Source organism: Melozone crissalis, unplaced genomic scaffold (assembly GCF_028551555.1).
Source record: "Melozone crissalis strain CALT ecotype California unplaced genomic scaffold, PUWL_Pcris_2 ptg000018l_1, whole genome shotgun sequence".
Taxonomy (NCBI): Eukaryota; Metazoa; Chordata; class Aves; order Passeriformes; family Passerellidae; genus Melozone; species Melozone crissalis.
The window spans coordinates 32725882-32753285 of NW_026535796.1; the positions used below are offsets into that span (position 1 = coordinate 32725882).

Genomic DNA, 27404 nt, shown 5'->3' on the forward strand with positions numbered 1-27404 from the left:
GGAAACAGTGTCAAATTAAAAGAGGACAGATTTAGGTAAGATATTTGGAGACATTCTTTACCAGAGTGATGAGGCACTGAAACAGGTTGTCTAGAGAATTTATGAATGCCCTGTCCTAGGAAGTTTTCAAGGCCAGGCTGCATGGGGCCCTGGGCAACATGATCTCATGGGTGGCCTCCCTGCTTAGGGCAGCGAAATTGGAACTAGATGATCTTTAGGGTCTCATCCAACCCAAAACATTCTATGATTAACAGGAGGAATTATGGAGGCTTTTATTAATTGAGGTTGACTGCCTCAAATACAGCACAATGTTTTGTTCTACATATTTTCAAACGTATTTAATCTGAAAGTGTCACAGTGTCGTAGCTACTGAATTTGCAGTCATCTTTGCTCCTGCTACCAGGGGGTCTATGGCTCATTCTCTTCCTTTCTGCTTTTGCTTTTTCCTATTATGTCTCTTACTGCCATCCTGCTAGGGGTTGGTTCACTCATGCAGTCTTTTGCAGACAGATGAGAACATACTATGTACATGTCACAGACCAGCTTAAAACAGATACTAATAAGCTATAGGTAGCAAGCTGTAAGTCCTATTACACTTGAAGCTGATTTGCTGCACCTGGAGCTTCTAGTGTCCCCATACTTATCTGCAACCAGATCCGTAGTCTGTGTGCATGTTCCGTTGGGTTTTGGGTTTTTTCCCTTTACTCTTATCCTGTGGAGATTCCCTGCAAACCTCTGAGGTGATCAGTGCATTTTAGTAGGGTGCTGAAAGACAGAGGGAAGGGGGTGTCCACTCAGTTTCTGCTGGATGATGGGACAGCTGAATGTGCTGAGTGGTGTAACGAGGGATGCTATTGCCTCTTCAGTCTTCCAGTTGAATCTGCACCTTCTGTGCATTTATCACTGTTGGTGTGGGATTCTCTAATGCTGTGCTTTCCCTGATCTCAGTGCTTATCCCCCGCTTCCCAGAAGAAGCTGTGAGAATAGTGGGTGTCTGCACAGTATGATGTGTTTAATGTTTTTACTTGACTTTTGAACCACTCCTAGCTTAACAACATTGAATTCTATTCTGCCTTTACTGTTTCCAGCCATGACAGCATTATCTTCCCCTTACGTCCCTCACAATCAATTCCCAGATTTAATTCTAGTGTCTTCATATTCCTTCTTCTTAACATTTGCTTTTCTTTCCCGCAATGTGAACAAGCTATTCATTCAAGATAAATACATACAGAAGATCAGCTGTTCAGCTTCTCCCTATAGTGAAATATTAATCTGGGCTACTGAACTTGTACCATTTTATATGGAAAAAAAATTTGTTTAGTATACTCAAGAACCAGAATCAGCAGTGGTGGTACTACTTAATGAAATCTACATAATTTTTTCCAAAGCTTGCAGAGCTGTTTTACCCTTTCTCTGATGTTCCCTGTGCAGCCTGATTATTGCAAATGCTACTTACTCCCCAGTGTGTTTCTGCAGCATTGGTAATTAGTGCACGATACAATTTGCAGGAGGCATGAGGAAAAAAGCACTGAAGTGCATGTATTAAAATTGCCACTTAGTTTAGCAACAAGACAAGCTACCACGTACCAAAGCCTAAATTATTTGATGTGAGGGTCATGGGCTATATGAAGAATAAAGTGGTTTTAAAAATAAATTGAATCCTATGCCCATTGATCTGACAGTGTTCAAAATGTCTTCCCCAAAGCATTCTACTGAGAAATTTTGCATGCTGATTAAAAAAAACATTACAGCTTTATTAAATGAGTAAAAACCTCTCACCTTAATGCCCTTGGGCAGAGTGCTTTCAGTTTTGGGTGGAAGAGGCTGCCATCATCTTCTCTCTTAAAAGCCAGTGGAGAAAAAACAGATCCTCTGTGTTTTACCTTATATTTCCATGAATGCCACTTACAGCCTTCCTGTGATGCTACTTAGTCTTACCCATGTGCTTGAGGGAATTGAATCTGGATGAAAAGGCGTCCTGCAGATGTATGTTGTCTAAAGAAGCAGCATTAGCATTTTTAAATACTAACACAGTTCTAGTACAATTCTAAATTCTCTTTTTTTTTCTTTAGCTGCAGTAGTTTACAGTTAAAAACACGGATCTTGACATGGCCTAAGGATTTAGCAGAAGTGCAACTGCTAATGCAGATATTTACCTCATCATGCAGTCATGTTCACTTCTGGTCTTAAAAATAAAAATCTGCCTTCTGAACTGACCTGTCATCTGGAGACTTTTTTTCTTGTTTACAGCTCATATTCAGAATGTTACAGAAAGCCTGCTGATGCTCATCTGACCCTCTTACTCCCTGCTGCTCTTCCCTGCAGGCATTAGTGATACTGTGGGGGTGGCCTGGGAAGTGTTGCATGTGACTGTATGGCTCCAGGCTTGATGATCAGGGTGTGGGAACCCAGGTGGTGTTTGCCTTGATCCTTCTCCTAACAGGGAGGGGCATGGAGGAGGGCTGAGTAAGTAGATGAGGCCTTCTTCAGAGAATTGGAAGAACTCTCATGTTCAAAGGTCCAGGCTCCCATGGGATACTACAGTGATGTTAATGATCTGCTGAAAGGACAGCAGCAGGGCTCAGGTGATCTGGAAGTTGCTGGGGACAACTTCCTGTTACAAATGATTGAGGTGCCAGCAAGGTGATTTCCAGTGGTCTCTGCCAACTTCAGTGACTCTTCTGTGGTCTCTTAAATCCTGGAATGAAAGGAGCAAATTAACAAAACAAGAACTGTGAAAAGAATAAAAACTTGCTCTCATGCTAAGGGAAGAGAAGCAGCCTAAAACATCATCTAAAGTTCTTAGCTCTCTGAAGTGAGATTTTTCTTCTCCAACTTTCATAGGGCCAAAGTAGAGTACCATGGTGCTAAACAAAGAACAAAGCTTCCTGGCAATACTGTCACTGATTATTTCAACAGATATACATTGTGCTTGAATTCTTCCATAGAGTGTGACGCACTTTGCTTGAGGCACTTCACATATATATATAGCTTATAGAATAAGTGGATGCCCTAGAGAGGAGGAGGAAAAGTTGTCATGGCAAGTGAAGCATTGCACCTCCCCTGGAGCATAATTTGCAACTGCATTTATACAGACACTGCATCTGAAACAGGAGAAGTGAACAGGATATTTCATAGGAAGTTCTTTATAATATAAATCAAATGGGAAACACAACTCCCTATAAAATACTTTGCAAGTATGGAAACTCAGACTAGATTAGTTTTCAGGTAGTACTTACCGGAAAGGATTCAAAGTTTTGCCCTTATGTATTGTCACTCCCAAACTGAGTCAGGTTCTTGGAGAATATTGGTTGGGATTTTTTTAACATACATTTCTTTAGAGATCCTTGCTCCCTACTATAAGGAGGAGTAAGAGATCAAGTTTAGTTTTTAGATGTAGCAGCACTTCAGAGGAAATCTGCTCAAAAACCTGCAGGATTTCAATCCAGTGGAAACAGCATACACTTGTTTTGAAGAATCCAGGTGGCTGTGCCTTGTGTTCTTTCTGCACTAGGTGTGAAATGTTATGAGGAACATATTTCAGTCACAGTACTGAAAGTAGTATTGTACTTATCAAAAGACAAAGATGCTGATACTCTGTTGATTGTTGTTTAATCTAGTGTAAAGATCAGTGGTTGCAGTTTGCAGAAATGGTTAGAGTGGATTCAAGTAAGTTAGTACTGAAGTGGATGCAGAGAGTACAGATGACCAGTGGGTCCCATAACTTTTTCCTGGAGGTGGTAACACATAGCTCCATATTGGAAGTTGTTAAACTTACTCCAGCCAATTCCCAAGTCATCTCTTGTGGCCCTTGGGCTGTTGCCTGAGATCTTGTGTCTTTCCTCATTTAAGGAAAGAGGAATCTGTTGCAATACACTTGATAAACAGTTTTCAGTATTTTTTACTTGGAAACTGTGCTTACAACTGTGTTTACCTGCAGGATGGCCACATTATAGTAATTGATTTGTAATTTTGGTCTATTTCTACTTGATTTCAACTGTATAGACAGTTTCTTATTATTTTTGAGGAGGATGTTATAAGGTGGATCAAATAATATATGCCCTATATTTTATCCAAAACGTTTGGAAACACTAACTTTATTAAATAAGCAAAAGCTCCAATGTTTGTTCTCTACTAATCTAAATGAAAGAATGAAAAATATATGCACCTTTTTTCCATTTCCAGTGGTTTTAGGCTGCTTCCTTCTCATTTTTTAATATAATTCTATAATTAAAAGGTACTTGTTCTTACTTTATGAAAGAGCATTCGTGGTATGTGGATCTTTCTTTCATTTAAATGCCTTGATATCAGAAATATGTCCTAAAAATATCTAGTAGCCAAGCTAAGAGAACTAGCTATCACACTCAACATTTTAATCAGATAATTTTTCCTTTTGGCACAATTTCTGCTTTGCATTCTTCAAGTTCTTTAGTTGTATGAGCCTGTACCTCACACTCTCCAGGAGTGAATAATGGTGCTTTAAATTTGTTGTTACTAATTACAGCTTGATGATACTCCTTTTGTAGCCAAAATGGGTTTGAAAGGAACCTCACTATAAGAGTCTAGTTATAACCTAAAAATTTCCCTCTCTATAGCAGAAATTCATCATATCTCACTATAGTAGAGCTGAATTTTTTAAGAGATAGGTAAATAATTTTCTACAGTCAGCATTATTTTAAGAAGTCATTTAAGGGGGAGGAGGGCTTAGGAAATGATGATGAATTTTTCATGTTTCCATGAGAAAAATCCAGTAAATGGGTTGTAATTCCCACCTACATCCATCCATGCTGTAGGTAACAGGTCTCATTCCTTAGTAAAGGGACAAAGAAGTTCGGAATCTGAAACTAAATCACTTGTTCCTTTCTACTACTATATTGTATTCTTATAACAAGCCATTTTCAAATGAAAAATCTTAATTTGTGCTTCATTATCCAAATGAGAAAATGTGTTTGCTTCTCTTCCCAATTAGAAACATGCATCTTGGATCAGAAAAAGGAAGACTTTTATGCTGAACTTCAGTTTTATAAGAATTCTCAAAAAAACGCAGGATTTTTTATCCAGGCAGAAACCGAAGCACCGAAACTTTCAGATTTGCGAGTAAGCAGTCAAAGAGGAGGAGTCCTACTTGACTGTAATTCTGGTCCTGAAGAATCAAGGTAAACCCAGGAAATATCCCTCTATATAATTTTTCTAGATTCAGATTATTGACAATATACACATGTTTTTTGAGTAAATATAGGGAAATTTTTCTTCCCACGTGACAATCAGTAAGTCAGCAACTATCTGCCTAAGATAATGACTCTTTGGAGCAATAGATAGCATTCTTTATATTTCTAGGATGTGAATTACAAATAAAGTAATGTCTACAGTGGAAGCAGGATTTCAGAGGGTATAGCTTTTCTGTGGCTAGTTCTTATCGGTTATTAGCGATGAAATGTATAACCAGAAAATGCTTAAAGCAAATATTAAAAATATTTGCTAGTTCCTTTCTAATCATTCATTTACTAATTTTGCTGCCATGTTACAAACGAGGTCTGAATGATCTGTGAGTATCAATGGATACTCAAGAAGTTTTATGAGAGCCTTACTTTGAGAGAATTTGCCTGGCCATTGAATCTTGTCTTATTTTAAGTTGTCTATGGCTAGTAAGTTATTTTAAAACTCCAGGTGGCATACAGTATGGAATTCCTGTTGTCAGTTATAATATTTAGAATCATACCATCATTTTACAGATTTCTTCAAGACGAATTCCTACATTTTTTTAATGGATATTCTCATATCACTACTTGTGGAATCATTCTACAAAAAAATTTGGTTTGCTTAGACCTGAGCATCACTTTGATCCCCAAATGTTTTATTACTTTTTTCTCTGTGTTAAGCAATGGTTTTTAGTATTTGCTTTCCTTAATCATTTGCTGTTTATAGGCTTCATAGCCCATTTATATTCATCTGGTTTTTGCCTTAGTACTGTAGGATATTTATTTACTATTCCAGATTTGCAGATTCTTTTCAGAATTACAGCTTTAAGAAGTGGCAGAAGGGCATCCATTTTTTCTGATTATTTAATACATTTACAGTGGTTAACAAGTTTGTTAACAAGTCTTGATAATTTATTTCTCTGCATTTTGTTTCAGAGGGGTGTAATAACAACTGGTTTTTTAATTATTTTTCATTTATTTTTTTTAACCCTTCAAAAATGCAGCAGTGTAGAAAGAAAGGATAGCAGGATGCTCCCTGAATTTATATCCTCATGGAATGATGCTGAAGATTTAGGTGGAAGAACAGAAACTGCATTCCTTTTAAAAGAATTGGACACTCTGAGGGCCAAAAATAAAAAGGTACAATTAAGATATTCAAGATACGAATATTTGCTTTTTTATAATTGCCTTGCAGAACATACATTTTAAACTGTGCCTGATTTAGTTTTGTTATTTATTTTAGTGCACCAATCACTAGTTTCCTGTAATTTTGGATTTTTAGTATTTGCTTAACAACTATTTCTCTGGAATTAAAAAAAAACCCCTCCAACCTACTCTCTGACTTTTTTGATCAATGGCATAGATTCTTGTACCCTGGATGAAAACCAATGAAGACCAAAGACTAGACCAGGATTTCATGGGTAGAATCCAATTAATGTGCCCTGATAGCTCAGCTTTATTGAAGGGGAGAAAATTCCATCTTCCTTGAACACTGCATTGCTTTAAGTATTAGCTGTGGTTGCATGTGCCTAAACAAATCTAACAGTCTCTAGTCGTTCCATGAAGTGTCATTGAATATTCAAGTTCAGATATCTGTCCAAGAACGGATTTAGTAAATACCCTTTAAAAGAAAGGGCTTGATGTGTGAAAGAATACCAATCTTCCATCTGATGGAGAATATGAAAAATATGCATTTACACCAGTCTTTTCAGACTGTGATGTCTGTATCTTGGTAGAAAACAGGCTAGTAATGCAACAACCTACATTATATTCCGTGCAATTCTGAACTTCCTCAGCAAGAAGGACTACTGAGTAAGAGAATCACAAATAAAAACACTGGCATGTGCATTGCTGCTTGTCTCATGGAGCAAGGTAGCCCAGATGTTAAAAATCATATTCTTAACAGTTGTTCTTTAAACATGTAAATATAATAAATTGAACTTCTGGTTTAACACTTAGTATTTGTATTTTGGGGGTGAGAAATCATTGTTTGCAATTTTATTGTGGTTGAATTGCTTCTTGACAGTTTCAACCAGATAAGAATCTTACTGTCCACTTGCTCAATTCAGCTTCAAGATAAGCTGGCTGAAAAGGACAAGGAGCTGAAGACAATGAAACTGGACTTAGAACTGCAAGACAGAGCTACAGAAGCCAAGATTGCAGAAAGGATTGCAGGTACAGTAGGCAAGCGTTTAACAGATGGCTGTGTGGCTCATACAGTACCCGTGGTTGCTATATGACGTGGCCTGGTGAATGTTAGCTTTATTTGCTAAAGGAGGGAAGATTTGACTTTTTTTTTATGTGTGGCTGTTTAGAGTTGCTTAGAAAATAGATGGCTTTAACATCCTGGTACTGGTATTAGTAGGAGCTTTACCTGTATTCATACTGATTTGGGCATTAAATGCATTGTTAACACCATGTCAATCCAATCACAAAAAGGTTGTTTGTTTTGTTGGAAGGTCCTGAACAAACAAGGGGAAATAATGATTACCAGTGCCTCTACCTTTCAACCAGCAGTTCAAATACCACTTATTGTTTTAGCTGGTTCAGAGCAATACTACCCCCTCTCCGTGTTTGGAGATAGTCTCACATTCACCTCAACCAGGGACCTGTGCTGTTCTTGAAAAATCTGCTCTTTTGGTAGTTAAAATGAATTTTTGTCACATGATGCCATATATCCAGTGAATGAAGTTTATATGAATTCTCAGAAGGAAAGGTTTTTAAGTTTATATCTGAAAGTGAACATGTGCTTATATTTGTTGTTAATTGTTCATTAGATAGACATACAAGCATGGAGACAGTTTGTATTCTGTGCTTGTGGAAACTGCTAATGTAATAAAGCTGGGCATTCTTATTATTGAAAAGTGACTGTGTATACAGTGTACCCTGTAGATGAAAAATAATCTCAGGTTTTCATGAAGATGTTTAAAAAACATTAATGGGAGTGCTTTTATAAATTCATTGAATCATTTGCTCAGAAAGAAAGTGTTAGCTTGGTAAAATTGTTTCCGCATAGGTCACACACACTTCATAGAGTATTAATAGTACTAATAGCTGTCCCCAAAATATTTGTACTAAAGGGAGGAGTAACTGTCTTCAGGAAAATGGAGCAGATGATAAACTCTCTAGCTGAAAAACAGATGGCTGACATTCCACTTAATAACAAACTTCTGAGAATATGGTATGGTGTGAATATTATAGATGGAAAAGAGAGTTCCTAGATTTTCTTGGTGGGGGAAGGGAAAGTCAAATCTAATCAACATCTTAGGGAAAAAATTAAATACAGGCATAATTTTTACTCTTATTTAATTTCACATAACTGCTTGCTTTATTTTCACACAAAAGAAAAATCTGCACTATGCATGTGTCATTGTTATATTCACCAGCCGAAAGCTAACGCAGATTGTTTGGCTTGAATATGAAGTTTTGTGTTTGTTCCTGGATATTTGCCCAGTGTTTTTACTTCTGTACAAGGTTCTCTTTGGTAGAGGTGTTCATTGCTCATTAGAACCTGGAAAGAAAGGTGTGTCAAAAACACAGATAGTTTCATTTTTATGGATATGGTTGAAATACTTGTTAGGAAATTGTTATTTTCCTACACTACTGCTTAAAATTTCTATTGATGTCCTAAGCATATTTTTTTCTTCAAAACAGAGTGGCATGAATATGGAAATAATAATTTAACATGCTTATTATGTTTTTAAAGGAAGAATAAACCAAATTTTAAAGACAGCTACATAGTGAAATAACAATGACCTTTAAAAAATAACCTTTTTTTCTCCTTTTATGAGTACAGGAAGTATAAAATCCTTTAAATGCTGAAGAGAGAGGGCAAGAGGCTCCTTACTACTTAAACTGTTTGCCAAAAGGAAGCATCGTTAATACTTCACACTTTTTTTGCTTCCTGTCTTACAGTTCTAAGAATGTTACCAAATTTGGATAAATGGTTTAAAATCTGGAATTATGTGAACCAGAGTGGATTTGTGGAAGCCTGTGTGTGTCTCTCTCATAAAAGCCTTGGGGAGAGTTCTAATGGACAAGCAGAACCTAATAAAGAACAGACGGTGTGTTCAAGGAAAAACTTATCCCCCTGCATTAAGTTCTTTGAGGAAGGGAGAACACATGCTGTGCGATTTCAGGTTACTAGTTAATGTTTAATTACTGCAGTGTGTAACACATGGTATAGTGAAGCTTGTAAATATGGATGTTTGCATTTTTATTATTACTTAGTACTGACTTTATGATAAGTAAGTGACTCCACAAAATTATATTGTAAAGAACATAAGAAAGGTACACCATAAAAGTGTTATCTACTTTGAGGAATATTAGAATTCTGTTTTGAAAGGTAACCCTCTAATTGATAGGTTTTACCTCATGGAAAGAATTGAAAAGTGAAGACAAAGAGCATTTTGAAATGAAGCTACAACAGTCTACAGAAACAAATAATCCAAAGATTTTAATTTTGTGATTTTTAAATTGTTCAAAGAAAAAGTAAAGAAAAAAGGGTAAATTTGTGCAATGCTTCATGAGAAAAGAAGAAAAAGTAGAATTAAAGCAGAAGATATACATGATGGAAGAAAAGTATTATACTGTATGAAGTAAATAACTTATTTTCAGAATGTTTTCATTTTTAAATTTTGTTAGCTAGCCTTGAAAACATATTTTTAAACTTCGTTGGACCCCTATCTCTATTTCAGCTAGATATGGCTAAAGAAAATTAGAGAATTTAAAGTTTTGATTTCAGACGTTTAGTCATTGGAGACTGTTGTTTCTGGTGGACATAGTAACCACAGGTTCCTGTAGCTTATTCATTATTCTTCTGTTGGACTTTGTGTCATTCTGACCCAATGTCAGAAGTTACTGTTAGTTTCACTCCCTCTCATGAAGAAGAACAGAGGTGGAGGCAACATCTGGAAAAGCCAGGCAAGCACACATCATAAAAGAACAGACACCAGGATAGCGTAAGCAAAAAAGGGAACACCACGTAGGAAGCGGGTATGAAGAATAGCCAGATCTGAAATTTGGGTGTGCAGAGCTTTCATATGTTGAACAGAAAAGGGAAAGGGTGTCATCTGTGGGAGTGGAAAGGGGAAGGAGCATACATCTTCTGAGGACAGACTGAAAATCAAGATGGAGGCATTGCAAAGGAGTAAGTCTTCAAAAACCGAGCTGAAAGATCAGATCTCACTTTGGATGGATGTAGTAAGTGACTTCATTTTTTCCTAATGGAAGAATTAAGCAGGGGATATATATGTGAACTTGTAGAGGAAGGAGCTGGTAGAGTGTAAGGGAGAGTTATAGAGCATAGTGGTAATAGACTGGAAAAAATATCAAAGCCCTGTTCTCACAGTGCCATTACTGCAGCAAGATAAGATAGTTGGCATCAGAACCGGAGCTCTTGGAATATTTTTGTTGCTATCAGAGTATATATTGAGATTAAGAATAATTCTGAGCAAAAATAAAATAAAAATACTTATGCTTAAATCTTTCTGTAGCAACAGATGTTCCATGAGTTGGGGTTTTTTTATGCCAGTATCTTAATAATAAAGTTACCAAAATTTAATACTTTCTTAAATCAACAGCAGCTCAGCAAGGTTGAGTCCAGCTCTGTTAGGGGTTTCACACCATTTATATTACCTGAGAACTGTAGATGCTCTCTGAAATACCAAGGTAATGATAGGAAATACAGTGTGGAAAAAGAGGAAAGCAGTGCTTCTAACATGGTGGTATATATCATACAACTTTCAGTCTCTTGGAAACTAGGGCAATATACCTACAATGAAGTCTCTATTTCAGGTCTGTTTTTATGAAAATGTTGTGAATATACATTCGTGGTATTTTGGAATTCTTGAATATGGTGTGGAAATATTAATGAACATTATTTGAAGTTTTCTAAATTAACTTGAAAAATAATTAATGAATATGCATATGCCATAGATTTAATAGCAAAAGTAAAAACAAATATCCAAGTGGCTGTTAGCTTAGAGTTAATTTGATTTAATATCCATAAAGTGAGAGGAAATAAGTAATCTTGCCAGCAATAAACTTTGGGTGGCAATAACTTTCAGCACAGAAGAAAAGTATTTTCCATTTCTTCAAAGCTCACTTTAGCGTCCCTTTTTAGATGTTATTTTTCTTTCCTGCATGTCATCCATTAAAGATTAGCTGTGGAAGGTTGGGGCATGGAGAGATTATGAATGACAGAACAACTCCTGCAGAATAATAATCAGTTTTTGGTATTTAATGCTGTTTGACTTTTGCAGACACATTTCTTATTAACCTTTGGTACAAACAGAAATCCAGGTTCCTGATATCTCATGGAGAAGATGAATTCAAGATCCTCTTCCAATTAAACTGAAATAAGGCCAATATTGGGCTTTAGCCAAGAGAACTCAGTAGTTCCCAACTCTCAGGTTTATAAACCTAAATATGGATGATATTTTACAGTTTAAGAAGGTAATGCATATACTTCCCTAAACCAGTTTTCTGTGCATAATTTATTTACATAATTAGTCCGTATAACTCTTAGGGGGTTTGTCCTATTAAATGCTTCATTATGAATACTATTTCCTGAATATATTTTCAAAATATTTCCTGATAAATAACACAATTTTGAAAATAGCTGCATGATTTGAATCCTCTGTATGGGAAGGTAGACAATCCATCTAAAGAACAGAAAAAAACCACAAGGTGTGGGCATCGTGACTGGGAAATTCTTGGCTTAATTTTTAACAGCTTAATTTGAAATTATGTGATTTTACCTTCAGATTGTCAGAATTGTTGGTTGTCAAAAAGTTGCATACAGCTCTTTGAAGTACAATATATGATTAGTTGGCATAGATTAAAATGTCAATTACTAAGCTATTTATCTGTGGAAATTGTATATAAAAAGCAAGCCAGTTTCTTCTGCATTTTTTATGACTAGTCTGTCCTTTCTTCCACACAAGTGCTAGGTGAGCATAAAGAATTGGGTTTTATTCAGGAATAAAAAGGTCTGCAAATGATCTACTTCTTGGGGCATTACAAAACTTTCCTTTAATTTGACAAATCATGACTTGCAATCTTTAATGCAATGTTTATATTTTCCCCCTAAAAGTAAATATTCAGGCATCAGCAATTACCCACTGAAGAAAAACGTTTAACAGCATTATGGTTTGAATTTTGAAGTCAGCTGTGTTTAGTGTGTTAGAGGCAGAGGCTTAAGTATTGTACAGGGATTGGCTTTCACAAGACCTGCCTTGGGGTCTGTGTATAATGCTCTCTCCTGTTCTTTTCCACTTTATTTTTTTTTTAATTGAATTGTGATCTGAGTACATAAAGAAAACCCTATGCAGGGCTGCCACTAAACAACTTTAGCCTTTTATTAAGAACACTCTTTTTATAGCATTGGAAATGTAGGAGCAGATGAATGCTATGCACTAAATACATACAACAAACACAAAGCAATAAAGAAGTCAGTGTGTTCTATCAGTGTTTGTTCAGATTGCTTTATCTATAAAGTCACATTTAGGTGTAAATTACTTTTAGTCTATAACTCCTGGTACAGACTGGTGAAAACACTTCAGTATTTTTCCTATGATCTTCTTATCACTATTTTACTTTTAGTTTTTCAGTTGTACGTCATAACTGAAAGTAAATGAATGGTAGCTTTCAAAAAAAGCTAGAAACTTAAGTTATCTGTTTCGTAATAGAACATGTCAACACTATTTTTAAGTTGACAGTGAGCCCTGGAGCTCCTGATAGTTTGCCATTAACCTGAATAAGAACTTTGTAAGTGCTTTAGAATTTGAACATTTCTGGGGATTATCTGCATTTTGTAACATGTATAAGCAGAGACCAATTAATGACACATTTTAAAGGCTTTCATGGCAATGCAGGGTTTTTTTTCTTTATTTGGCTATGATAAGATTGACTTATTTAGGAGTTGTGAGCACAGTCATTAAATTTAATAGAAGGAAATCTCAGAGGATTTTGATTTCTAATTTGAGTGGATGAAAAATACATACAGGTTTGTATTTCTGCAAGGAGAACAAGCATATATCCATACAGTCAAATAAAATTTAATATATATGTAAAACTTACTTATATTGAAAACCAGTCATTGTAGTGTAATAATATTTACTGTATCTTCTGAAATACAGTAGCGCTGTGTGTAGTGATCTCATATTTTCTTTAGAAGACTTGGCCTGTATTCTAATTTTACTTTTTTTATGAGTAATTTTAAAAAGTGATTTCTGCTGCCATAAATAAGTGATTTCTGGTTTTAGTCCCAACATTTTCCTCTTTTGCCTCTCTTACTGAGTTTATTTTATTTACGCAGATGACCTCTAGGAAATAAGCAAACAGACTTTTATCCTGGGACTTGTGCTTTCCTTGCTTCCCCCAAAGTTCCATGTTTGGAAAATCATGAAACACTGTTTAAACTAGAATGATTTCCAGCACACCTTCTCAGTACTGCTGTTTTAAAGGTGGTTTAAAAAGTATAGGAGATAAGTTTGCCAAAAGAATCAGGTTCAACTAAGAAAATATGTACACTGCTTTGACTCAGTAAACTCATACTTGGTATGGTTCATCTTCTTCATATTTACTTTTGCCCATATTAGAAAACAATTAGCTTACTAAACAAATTTGAGTATTTGGGATAAAAAAATCTACTTTGAGTCTCTCTCATTTGACTAAGAATTACATGATATTTGATAAGCTTGTTTAAAAATGGACATATCCAAATATTATTGTAAACACCCATTGATTTGTTTTACCTGCAATATAAGTATTTTACTTAGTTGGCTTACATAGTAGCTAATAATATTTGTTAATGTAATTTAACTGCTGTGAACCTTTACTGAACAAATATTGAAATTTATACAAGTCAAAGAAAGAGAATCTCTAATGACTTTTGTAAAAGCTTCCATTTAATAGTTAAGGAGAAAAGTTTATATGACATACCAGATGCAATTAACAGTAGATTTTACATTTAATAAAAAGAAAGAAGCATATGTATTTGCTTTATTCATTCCATCATAATTTGCATTAGAGCTGTGGGTGTTTAATGAGCAAATTCCAGCTAAAATGCTATATTGATTTTCTAAGTGAACTTTGTAATAGCTATCTACCTTACAAAAGCTCTCTGTTTACAATTGTTTTCTTTACTAAAAACTAAAAATGTTTTAGAATTGATGAGTTTAGCATAATGATTCTTTTAAAATAAAGAGCTCTTTTAGAGTATGCAGGGGGTTTAGTTACAAGGAGAAAGATGTTATTAAAATATTAAAAAAATAAAGTTTATACAACTAAACTACAAGTGCTGTACTTTTATATACTACAATATTTGCAAGCATGGGAAAATAATCCTTTTTTCTTAATTCAGTTCTCTGGGATTTAAATATTTTAACTCTTGAATTCCATTTTATATATATATATATATCTTAGTAAATGACACAATTCACTTTAGCTTAATACTAGACTATTCATATTGCATTTCTGTGTGTTATTTTCTTACCTGAAATATGAATTCTGTGCAAATTTGTCTTTCTTCTTGGTCAGGCTTCAAGATGGAAAGGATAGGTGTGGTTGGTTTGCCACTAGAAGGTCTCCAAGGAAAACCTTGTAATGGTGACCAGAGCAGTTGGTAAAAAAGTAGCTGGATCTGTTTTTTCTTTGGATCAGGCACCTAGTCAGTGTAGCAGTATGGAGTTAGAATTTTGCTGGATATGTCATATCTTGAATGGAATTTAGAAGGGTGACTTGGTATTAATCATTTTTCACCTCACATTTTAAAGAAGCATAGGGATGATAATCCGGATAATTTTTACTCTTTCTAATATGAAGGAATGTCGTGTCACTCTTTCATAGACTCTAACTGGACAGCTTGTACATCACTTGTTTTCCTAGATATGGCACACAATGTTTTGCTTTGCTGCTGCATTGAGACCTAAATGTGTATGGATTTCACTTATTTCAAGCATGCTGTGGTCCTTACAGTCCTGAACTTCTATGTGGTGACTCATCCATAGCTCAGTGTGAATGGGGAATGTTCAGACTACCTGGAATCGTGTGACTGCCATAATATTCCCTAGAGTAGGAAAAAAGGAATTAAAAATGTTAAATAGGAGTCAGAAGTGTATAGCCACTGGGTAACAAAAACATCAAACCTAAATTCAGCTTTGGCTGGTGAAGAGATCAGGTGACTTAGTCATTCACAGACCATTAAAATGAGCTAGATGAGGTCTTTAAGCATTTTTAAATAAGTAACTTCTTTTGGAAGTGTCAGTATTGCTATGTTGTATTAATATGCCATGTATCTAAGTATCTTTTTTTTTTAAACTTAGATTACTATGCAAGCATCTTACATGGTTTTCTACATTTTCCCTAATCTGTTTTAGAATTAAACTTGCTATATTACTTTTAAGAAACAGAACTAAAAACCAGACACTTTTAATTGATAGAGAATGACAGAGAAGTGACATGAATTTTATATATATATATATAAAAATATAATATATAGAATTTACATTAATTATATAGAATTTTTTAATGCAGTTTGTGGATCTGGTCTGTGGGATATTTACACCAATGCTTTACTTTAGTGGAAGGATAAGAAAACAACAAGAAAGAATTGCTCAATAAAGTACTTTTCATAGCTGCTGGTTAAAAGACAGTGTTTTGTAATAGACTTTTGGGTGGGGGAAGGGTTCACTGTTCAAAGGCAATTAGCATCTGAGCTGCTGTCAGGGGTGGTAAGATTTCAGATAAGCAGGATGCTTAAATAACTTGAAGAATATCTTTTTCTGAATGCTTTCATACTGTTACATGTACAATACTTTGGTTTAATGACAAAGAAGAAAAAAATCTGTTTTTTAAAAGCCTGTATAGTCATTATTACCACTGGCCATATTTATGCAGAGAGGGACTGAGATATGCCAAAAGACAGTCGCTCTATGTGTACGTGTACATTCAAAATCCATTGCAGGAGTCAACAAACTGTGGGGTTTCATGCTGAGGTGAGGGTGTTCTAAGGTCTGACAGAAGTGGTGCACTTGAATAGGCCAGAAAGAAGTTAGCTAAACTGGAAAATAATTAACCTCAGAATAGTAATAAGTGCCAAATCTTTAGTTATTTTAGACAACTTTCAGTTCATTGCAGCAATTGTTTTCAAGGTGAAAATTGCCTAGTGTTTCCACTTGCAACTTTATGGAAAAGATTCTCTGTGAAGTGTCTCTGTTTATGACGCTAGATACATTGACATAATTTACTGGAGAAGACGTAGCAAACACATATATTTAGTTACTGATAGGTAATAATTACCACAGAGAATCAAGCTGCCTGTGTATTCCAGATCCAGTCAGGACATAGCAGTTGCACTGTAGTTCACCCAAGCAGTCATTGCTCTGGCACTAGTTTCCCTCCCATCACAGATCTCAGCAATTGAAATGGAAGTCTGGTGAGCTGAAATGCACAGCCTAGGTTACCTCCTATGGTTTTTTTCTTGTCCTTGCTGAGCCACCTACCTTTGCAGATATCAGATGCATTCTCTGCAAGTGCTGTAAACTTATTGCTGGATACCAGCCAGTGCAAACGCAGTGTTACAGCTGCCTTAGTCCTTAGTTTTTCCATTCCACATCAAGCAAAGTTTTCTTGTTGCAAACAGGGGAAATAGATCTTCAAGGAAAAAAAACCACCCTTCTTCTGGATTAAAGAGAATTTAATCAGTGTTTGTTAATTTTTGCATACATTTCAAAATCTGTGCTTCCAGTGCTGAGTTTCTTTTGGTGTTGTTGTTGGGGCATAACTGTTACAGCTCTGACTTGATGAATAGGCTTGTGGCTCCTCTGAGGGGGAAGGACTGGACTTTCACAATTAATATTTAGCCTTTCCCTGTCTGATTTTGTGTAATGGGCTGCTAGCCTGCAACATTTTGCTAGGCTTGCAAAAAACGCTTCCTTACTCCTCAGTGACAGTCTTCTCCCCAGCTTGAGGACAAGATTCCTTTTTTCTTGATACTGATAAAATGTATTTTTTGCCAGTAATATAGTTGCTACAAAAATGTGCTACTGTGTTTCTATTGTTTCATTCTGTGAAGACGAATATAATGTTTCATTATATATTCCACAATGAAGTTTTTTGTGCAATATGTACAGAGGTGAAGTAAGAGTAAAATAACAAATAAAGGCCAAAAAGTTGATCTCAATTTAGGTAAGAATGGAGGGACAAAAGCTCTAGACATGTAGTAGAAGGGAGGAAGTAAAGAGGGAGGAAGACTTTCTTTGAGATCGTAATGACTTAAGCAGTGGTTGAGGGAGGAGCAGATAGTTCTGAAGGGAGTAAGGAAGCCCAGCAGCAATGCCTTAATAGAGAAAGTTCTTGAGAAAGAAACATCAAAATTTGAAAAACACTATGTTAGGAGACTATGGCTATACACCAGTTTGACAGACTAGAAGGGCCAAGGAGAATGGAGAATTCAGGAACCTATAGACCTCAGTTGAGTTTTTTGAGGTTCCAGTGAGAGAGAATATAGAACTCTGTCTTGGAGTGACAGCAGTCTTACAGCATCCTGAAAGTCCCTAGACATTTTGAATGCATGGTTTTATGATGACTGTGAGGAGAGATTTGCAGTATTGCAGAGGGAAATGATGAAAGTATGAATAAAGATTTTAGTGGAGGCAGGGTTGGGGTAAGGATTCTGGCAGTGTGCCAGAGATGGTGTTAGACATATTGACAGGGGAGAGGCAGGGAGAAAATGTAAGCTCAGGATGAGGAATGACTAGAAGGTGTTAGTTTGCTCCTAAGGATAGACAGTAAATCTTAGTTTATTGGTACCTAATGCTCTAAGGTCCATGTATGCTGTAACAGATAATATAACAGTATATTACACAATAAAGTAAAGGTTTGGCAGAGAAGGAGACATGCCAGCTGTGCCACTCTTGTGATACCAGAGACAGACTATAAAAATATTAGAATTTTTAATATCACTGTGCCACCCTGATAGGAAGCGGTCTGATGGTAATAGTTTTAATGTGTGATTACTTTTAACTCTGTGTCCTAGAAGAAACTTGCTAGTGTCTTATATGATTCTGAGCTTTAAGAATTACTTTTCCATTAAGCAAGTATTCAGAACGCCCAGCAAATCACTTTCTTTCCCTGTTAGATTTTATAGGGGTGAATTTGAAAACACATAGCTTTATTTAATACCTTAAAGTATTGGGCATAACAATTAACAGCAATTTAGTGTTGTGTCTAAGAAGCAATATAGACTTTATGCAGAATAATCCAAGGTCATTGGAGAAGTGTTGATTTTAGGAGGGGGTGGCAAAGGCCAACATAAGTGCATCTAATAGTGCTTTTCCCTGTCAAACTTGTTTGTTGAACACACTTTTGCAGCTCTGGTGGAAGAAGTTTATTCTGCTCAACGGGAACGTGATGAGGCTGTCATGGCAAGGCTTAGGTTAGCCAATGAAGAGAGAGATGAAGCATTTCTGCGAGTGCAGCGTTTAGAAGAGTCTCTCAAAGAGTAAGTATACATTTCCTGCACCATGTAAAAAGGCAGTTGTGTCACTCTGTGACAGTCATAAGCTGCTCAACAGTGGTTATAGGAAAACTTAAGACATTATTATCCGTGCAATGAAATAGACTGGGGCTAGTCTTACTGTGTTATTGGTTAATTTGTTTGCTGTTTTATAAAATCCTATTTTTCTCAGGAGACTGAGAGAAGGTGAATAATTTTGATCACAAAAATTAAAAATATAATCTAAAGCTTCAGTATTGATTTATTGAGGGAGAAATAAGATGAATGTGACATTTTATAGGGATCTTTTGACACAGAGTACCAGAATGTCAGTCAAAAGATGCAACATATAGGAAATCAATCAAGCCTTTAAGCCCACTAGACAATTCCTTCAGCAAAATTTCTACTAATTATATGGGTGACACAGTAAAAATATATGGGTTTTTTCCCTATCTTTACTGTAGGAGCAGTTTATAAGGTAATAAGGGTACAATTAATAGTTCATAGACTTTTATGTATGCCATTTTAACTCAACAGAAATAGGCAATCAAATGTTAAACAGAACTAAGTCAGGGGAAATCACAATCATAAAGAGTGGTTTCTTTCTCCCTTGGGATATAGGTAGCTTTGAAGCTAGAGTTTGCTTCTCCATACAATCCTTGGCCATCTGATTTGTGATGATCTTGGTGATCATCTTTGTTAGTCCCACAAAGACTAGAGTGGCTGAGAAATTTCTCTTACTTTTCTGCCCGGAGAAATACAAAGAAACAAGGCTTCCATGGCAGGAGACTGAAAAGGTGCAGTTATTAGTTTACTAAATGACAGGCAATGATGTTTTAATTAATTGATTCTACTAAGAACACTCCTCTTTCAGGCAGAAAACCAGTCATCTTCTTTTGAGTATTGTTATAGTTCAGGCCAGACAATATTATCTAAATTAATTTCAATAATCTGCACATAGTTTATCCACCATTACTCTGTAGAATTTACAAGTTAATAGAGTAGTCTTGTATGTTCCAAGAGTAAAGAAGGTTTTGTATGGCTTCAAACATCACATGATCCTGTATATAAGCAGTTAGCATAAACTCAAGATCTTTGATCTTAAAGCTCTCAAGTAATGCAGAAAATTAATTATTCTGGTCAACAAACTTGGTCAATGACTTGAGTTTCTGGCATATTGCTGCTTTCTCTGCAGTGGAATCCACAGACATATGAGTGGCAGTTCTTGACACATGTGAATCCCTCAGAACACCTTCACTTGTTTTCCCTTCAACCCCTTCTGTCTGCTTCACTCATGTTCTTGTAAACTGACTTAGTTCTGTGCAAAAGTATGAGAAAAGAGAAGAAACTCCATTTCTCAGAGAACATGCATAGTACCTTCCTCAAAAACATGTCATTGCAGAAGGCACTGGAAACACTTGTTCCCAGGAGAATCAGTAACTCCCTTGACTGGTAGTTTGAAGCCAAGCTATTACATTTTATTGCTATCATTTAGAGAACAGCAATTGTACTAGCTGTCATCAGGTCTGATACCCTGATGCCATTCAGAGTCTCAGGACTGGTTTAAGAGATTTCCCTGTGGAGAACATCAGCTTTCTTTTCTAACTACCACCCTTGATAGTTTCTTCCTTCCTTATGGTGGTTGTTCAAAAGGTCAAGTTCCCTGTCTGAGATGTGGAGCACATAGAGGTTTGGGGTTTTTATAAAGAACATTGGCTACTTGTGCCACACTCATCAAGTTTTAGAGCACAAGTCACTCTTCCCCTCTGCTTTGGACTTACTCCAATCAGAGAACTTTACAAGAGTGCAATATTGAACAGCCTGCCAACCTTTATCAAATGCTTTAGTTCTTTCTTTAAATTAGCAGCTGGAGCAGTTCTATTGTCATTATTTAACTGTCACAACTAAAATTCTTTCAGGCCTGTTGGCTCTAGGGGTTATGTTATCAGAATGTGTTTAGAAGTGGGAGAGGAGGAGTCCTTGATTACTGCTGTTTAAAATCAAAATGCTTTCATTCATTGTCTATGCACAGCACAGGGAGAGTTACCAGGGCAATTACACAGATCTGGATGCTACTTTTTTTAAAATATTGTCACCTAAGGAGATGTTTGTATACCTACAGATAGATCCCTTGTGGCAGTTATATGCTGAAGGTACGCTTATGGCAGAAGTTCATGTTCTTTTTTCCACTCCCATTTCTCCCTAAGGTATCTTGCTTACCCAGCCTGTTGGTTGGCTGGGTGGTTTTGTTGACCCACACTTTTAGCAGTGTAGAAGTCCTCTGGAGGAGCTGGGTCAGTCCTGCCAATTTACTTTGACAAATACTGTTCTTTTCATTGTGAATACAAACTAGCTGGAGATCCATTTTTAAGTCCCACATGAAGTGGTACTTAGAACAATGTAAAAACCTAAAGCAGGATCTTAAACAGGATCTTAAAGTAGGACCTTAAAGCTGGGCCAAGGATCCAGCTATGAGAATTTATTATAATAATATAATAATTAATACTATTATGTTTGTTATTTTATTATTTGTGTTACTTTATGAATAAAGTCAAACCCAGCAAAGGTTAGCTTTTACTTTATTTTGTTTAGTTCTGATGCTGACTGAATATGTTGCAGTAGTTACTGCTTCTGAATGCCATGTAAATAGAACAGTGATAATATATTCTGAAATATACACTGATAGTATATTCTGAAATATTTCTTTTTAATTTGAATTTTTTATACTTGTTGATTTACTATGTCTTATGTACTGTTATCTGCAAAAACTAATGGAAAATGTGGTAGCTTGCTGTCAAGTGTTCTATAATGTGTTTTAGCTGAAATCATGGCTTTGGAGCAGTGCCTGTCACAGCACTGCTGAAGTGTTGCTGTGTAGAAGATGTTTAATAGTACTATATGTGTCTTAAAATATCATAGGCTACTTTTAGTAGAAGTCACCATTAAGTAAGTAGCAGTGGAGTGGTAAGGTAACTTTAATATGCTCATTTTTCTAGAAGAAAGATCTCTGTCCATTTAACTAACCTTAGATAAAATAAAATGTGTACTATCCCATTTATTAGATTTTTGCGCTATCGCTTACTACTTTTACACAGCCAGTATTCAATGCTGTATGACTAAATTCCTCGTATCATCTTTGTATTTGACAGGTCAATATATGTTCTGTTGAAATAGAAAGGGAGGAAAGTGCAGGCAGGTTTGTTCCAGAATTAAATAGGGGCCTTGCAGAGAATTTGCTTAGCTTCCTATTTTATGCAAGATATAAAATCAAAATATTTTTAAAGTTACTTCAACTGGTTTGGGATTTTTCCCTTATTTTGGAAGAAAGAGGTGGAAAAAGAATTCCTTAAAAATGAAAAAAAAATCCCTATCAACAAAAGCCATATTCTGTTTCATTTGGGGTGCAATAAAAACAAAAAAAAAAACCCAGCATGTAAAAGTTGTAAGCCCAGAAATAAATAAAATAAAAGCATCAGTCATTTCTATCACTGGGGAACTTTTTTCATCTAAGCACATATGAACAATTGATCCTTGTAGTCATATATAGCAGTAAACATTAATAACTTAACAGTCTGAAGTCAGTGCTGAAGATATGGAGCATTATTGAAAGATGGAGTCGAGCAGGTGGCACTTTAATATGTTCAGTGTCATGGTTGACTCTAAAGACTAGTAGAATGAAATTACTTGAGGTTCTAAAGATTTAAAAAGCGAACTCATTTTGCTGCACTAAGGAAATGCTACTGATCAGGCTTTCTGTGTCCCTTTTTTCTAGGCTAGAAAATATTAACCCTGAAGAAAATGACATGGTAAGCCATTCTCTGAGGAGATTTCTTGATGTCAGTCTTATATCTTAGAGGCTTAAGTTCAATTGAGTGGGTTTCAAGAACTAAGATGTGGGAAAAAGAAGAATTGACACACTAATAATGTACATCTTTGCTGCAATATGAAAATTCAATAACTTCACTCAGTCAATTTACAATTCACATGTGCCTATTAATTAAAACCCTATATTAAATAAAATATATTAAAACTTCATGTCTGACTAACATATAATGCTGTTGGTAGACATTACAGGAATTACTGAACAGAATAAACAATGCAGACACAGGGATAGATATACTGAAGAATGGAGCTATAATTCTGAACCGAATACACAGGACCAAAGAACGTAAAAAGAAAATAATAGCTGAGGAAATGAATGCAGTAATAGAGCAACGGGATGCTGCTTTATCTCAAGTAAGTCTCTACAAGTATATTATCACTCAGTAGAAAATTTCTTCTTTTGTTTTTGTTTTTTTTTCTTGGAGGGGGGCAGGGGTTGGTTTACTTTTGGGGAAGAAAACTATTTTGTTTACTTTTCTCTCTTGAAAATCTCAAATGAGAGCCCTTGTAGTAAATGTCTGATTACTAATCAACTTTTTCTTCATGGTAGTAGTGTCCATTAAAATGGCATCACTGTGTTTCCTGAGAAAAGTTATGTTTGCATTTTTTGCACTTCATTATTCTCTGTCTTCTTTCTAAAACAAAATGGTTTTCAGTGAGTTGACCAATCTAAAAAGCTATTTAGGGCTTAGTTTTGAAGTGTGCTGTATTGGTGAAATGCATTGGATGACAGTTAACTGGGACAGAAGGATTTATAAAGGTTTGTAAGTAGCAAAAATATACATTAAAGGAAGGTAACAGTACCACATGCAACAATGCAAGCAATTCCTCCCTTTGTTGCCTTACATGCAGGAGATAAAAATCAGCATGTGGTCCTTGACTCTCAAAGTCTTACCCATCTACTACGTGACTTGAAAGAATCTGGGTTCTTTCTTCTGCTCAGATCACTCATTGCCTGCAATTTCCTATTTTGACAGAACAGTAATTGTCTTCATTCTCTTCACCATAAAGAGAGTTTCCTTGCATTTTTCATCTCATGTAAGAGTTTTTGTCATTACTTTGGTTTGAGTTTAGCTTTTTTACCGACCATTTTTAATGCATTTTTAACTCAAAAATGAGTTGTAAGGAGGAACAGACCAAGTAGGGAATATATCTCCTGAGAAAAGATCTTAGACTGGATGAAGCCCCTTATGCCAGGCAACAAATTTGATCTGACTCTTCCAATATTGAAAATTTTGATTTTTAATGTAAGTAACCAAAGTTGGCCCATATGTAACTAATTTAAAGTCAGGTTCGTGATCTTTAATGATATCAATAATGTTAATTGAATTTATATTCTATTGAGAAGTCCTGTGATAAAAGTTCTCCCTCTACAAACACTGTAATTTTCATGCTTTTTCACTCATTTTTTACATTCTCTCGTACTTTAACCTTGAAAGCCCCATCTGCCTGGTGCTTAGAATATTTTTGTGTCTGTCAAGAGTATGTATTGCAAAAACTCTTAATGTATTATTGGTGGTATTTTACTTTCTGAGTCAATTTTTTTCTTTTTATAATAATATTGCTGGGATGCTTCCCAGCACAGGTGCTGGGAATCGTCCAAAAGTCCTTCCAAAAGTTTATGTTCTTTCTTCTTGCACAGGGCATTCGAAAAGTGAGCATCTTGTAACAGGAAAGCTTTCAGCAACTATTATTTCAGTTTTGGTTCTTTGCTGAAGTGGACTTTCAGGCATACTTGGACCATGAAACTTCTATCAATGTCAAAGAAGAATTTTATTGTCAGTCATTTTAATACACATTTTAATTTAATTGATGTTAAGCTGCCTGTTTATGGAGTAATAATTTCCAAGTAATCAGCTTGAAAATTAATAAAGATAATAATTTTGGATAGTAATGGCTCAGGTGTCACCATTAGCAAAGCCATCTTTAGCCATATCAGCAAAAAGCACAGGTAATGTTAACTAGATACTGCAGCTGAAAAAACAAATTAATGGAATAATAAATCCTCACAAAATGAAGATGTAAATATTTGGTATTAGGCTGTAGTACTATGATACCACTAGCCATTTATAGCACCATTGTTTTAAATTAATTGTTAATAAAACTATTCATCATGTGTTTTCAAATATGTGATGCTTTTACAGCTGTTACTGTTGAATCTAGAAAATAGGTCCTTGGAATTGAAGCTACCTTTCCCACCTGTGTTTCTCACTTGATGATTCCTTGGGAATTCATACCGTACTTGAATTATTAGTAGTCTTTTGTTAACATTGCAATAGCAGTAGTTATTACAGTGCTAACAGCAAGAACAATAGGAGAGGGATTCTACATTAGACCACAAAGGGACTAGATATAATTCAGGGGATGTATATGCTTAGCATAACAAATGCAAATTATTGGAAGTTAGATCTGGGGTTGCCTCAGGCATTCATAACAATGCAAGTTAAAATCTTTTTCTTTTTGTGGAAATGACATCAAATATGAAGGAGAGAATTGAGAGCAGGTTGAGAAGAAGCAGGAATAGAGTAAGCCATTAGCATACTGTGTCTGTCCTCTGGAAAATGCATTTGTAAAGTTCAGGGGTCACTGGGCAATTGAGGTTGAATGTTTCATGAGACATGGTGTTGCTTTGTTCCTGGTTGCTGTTGTGTGGAGCTGGAGACAGCAACGTCATTTGAGTGACCACCAGAGCTGGTTCCATATGATGGACAGCCACCTACACAATAACAAGAGTCTGGGCTGACTGTGTTTAGTGAAGCTGCATCTATTGCTTTTTGCTGTGATTTCCTTCACGATAGCCTGGCATTTGGCAATTGAGCACAGCAAGCCTATGTAGTGTCTAGCTTTTGAGGGTTAACTCACGGGATTTCTGATTTTTCTATGTAAGAAACAATAATGTGAAAACCTTCACAGCTTAAACACATTGCTTTGATTTCAAGTGAGGAATAAAGTACATTTTCAGAGAATGGACATTCTTTAAACTATGCATTTCCTATGACCAGGCAAATACAGATTACTTCCAACTAGTCCTTTAAATTCAGTTTCATCATGCTTTTTTTGGTAGCTGTACTACTGAGCTTCATTTAGTTGGACTGAAGTTGCAGCATACTCAATGATTAGCTTGTTGTGATTCTTCTGTTTAGATTTTATTTTAATTCTTTTATTCTTCAAAATATGAAGAGCACTTTCCATGTCTTGAAAAGGCCATAAAAATGTTTTTCCTAGCTGTAACATCCAAGAACCTCTGTGTATTTTTTGAGTTTTCCAGTGTGAGCATTGCTTCTTACTAGGAAGCAAATTGAGGCACTTCTCTCACTGTATTGAGCTGTGCAAGTGTATGTAATCTCAGATCTTTTCACTAGATTGCTGAGCAAATATGCAAACTACTTTTTGTATGTGTGAAAACAAATGAAATGGTATAAACTCAAATATTTGATACTACTTTTAGTATGTATTTTCAAGTGAATAATAAACAAACAACTAGAGCATGGCTAAACATTGACATCCATCTTCTGTATCAACCCCCTTAAAAAAACAAACTCAGCAGTTTGGTTGTATTTGCTAAGATATGTTTGTTAGTGAACAGATATTGTGTGATACTGAGGATCTACAGTGTGTTTTATGACTGATCCTCTGAAAGAAATAAAACGTCATTTTCTTGTCTGTAACATTCAGTTTTGTCTTAACTCATTCAAGGAAAAAAAATTGTTTGTCCAGGTGATCATAATGCAGTTTTACCTTTCTTGAGAAATCTCTCTTGCTTGAGTAATCCAGTGAGTGACAGACACTTAGTAGAGATTCCATATGGCATAGTCACATTGTGTGATCCTCATAAAATACTCTAAAGAAGTGATTTCCAGCAGGAGGCAATGCAGTACAGTGTCTCAGCAACCTATCAGCCACATCACACCTTGTGGACAGGAATGTTAATATCATTACAGGGTTGGCAGCCAAAGACTTGAGTAAGTCATTACAATTACTTTTCTTCTGGTTTAGACAAGAAAGGGGACCTTTTAATTGGTTCAGCTTGAAGGAAGTGATTTTTTAAAGCTCATTAAGAGATTAGGAAATTGTGTGTTTGATATGTTTCCAGTCCTAACTAATTCTGTAAATGTGGGAGGTTTTTAATTGGTAACAGTCATTTCTATACTGAGTTTTAAATATTAAAGAGATATATATAATTTTCTGTTAAGGAATAGCAGTGGTTTCATGGCTGGCAAAGTATTACCTCTAGTACACTGATCTTGAAGCAATAGCGTAACTGGCAAGCAAACCTGGTTTTACAGCTTTGAATAGTTTGACCACATCCTGCTGTGCAGGAACATGCTTATGACTGTTCATGTAAAAAATTGGCAGGCACCCAGTTGCTCATCTGAAGCAAGTTAAAGAATCCTTCTCCATTTTGAGGCGCTGCTTGGCAGCAGGCAGCACTTTATCATCATTGAAAACAATGACGAGATGCACTGTGCTTGACTTCCTATCACTATCAGTTTTGACTAATGACTAATAACTGATAAATGTCTGTACTTAGAACTAGTCAGCTTCTTGCTAGCTTTTCCTTTTTTTGTTTTTGTTCTGCTAAAGTAATTTTCTTCCTTTTACACCAAGTGATGTAAAAGGAAGAGCTCTGTGTTGCCTGCGATTTACAGAGCATTAAGGCATTCTCAGCACTGGAGTGAACAGGTCTTACTGAGGTAGTAAGTCCAAGAGTTGTATGAAATGTAAAAACAAGAAATATAAATGAAAAAAAAATATTTACAAATCTTGGACCCTTAATAGGGGAATACTCAGGTGACAGGTTACAATGCCTCATGACTCTTGGG

The 27404-nt window shown here is 35.7% G+C and overlaps 1 protein-coding gene across 2 annotated transcripts in view; it reads left to right on the plus strand.

Annotated features, from left to right (window-relative positions):
• The window catches only part of MIPOL1 (mirror-image polydactyly 1), a 176854-nt gene that overhangs the window by 39836 nt on the left and 109614 nt on the right, over positions 1 to 27404 (plus strand). For both annotated transcript variants that reach the window (XM_054276183.1, XM_054276182.1), the window contains 6 exons: positions 4970 to 5156; positions 6203 to 6338; positions 7268 to 7373; positions 18576 to 18705; positions 22472 to 22505; positions 22765 to 22935. In XM_054276183.1, the coding sequence (XP_054132158.1) occupies positions 4970 to 5156; positions 6203 to 6338; positions 7268 to 7373; positions 18576 to 18705; positions 22472 to 22505; positions 22765 to 22935 (764 nt within the window). The remainder of the gene's footprint in view (positions 1 to 4969; positions 5157 to 6202; positions 6339 to 7267; positions 7374 to 18575; positions 18706 to 22471; positions 22506 to 22764; positions 22936 to 27404) is intronic.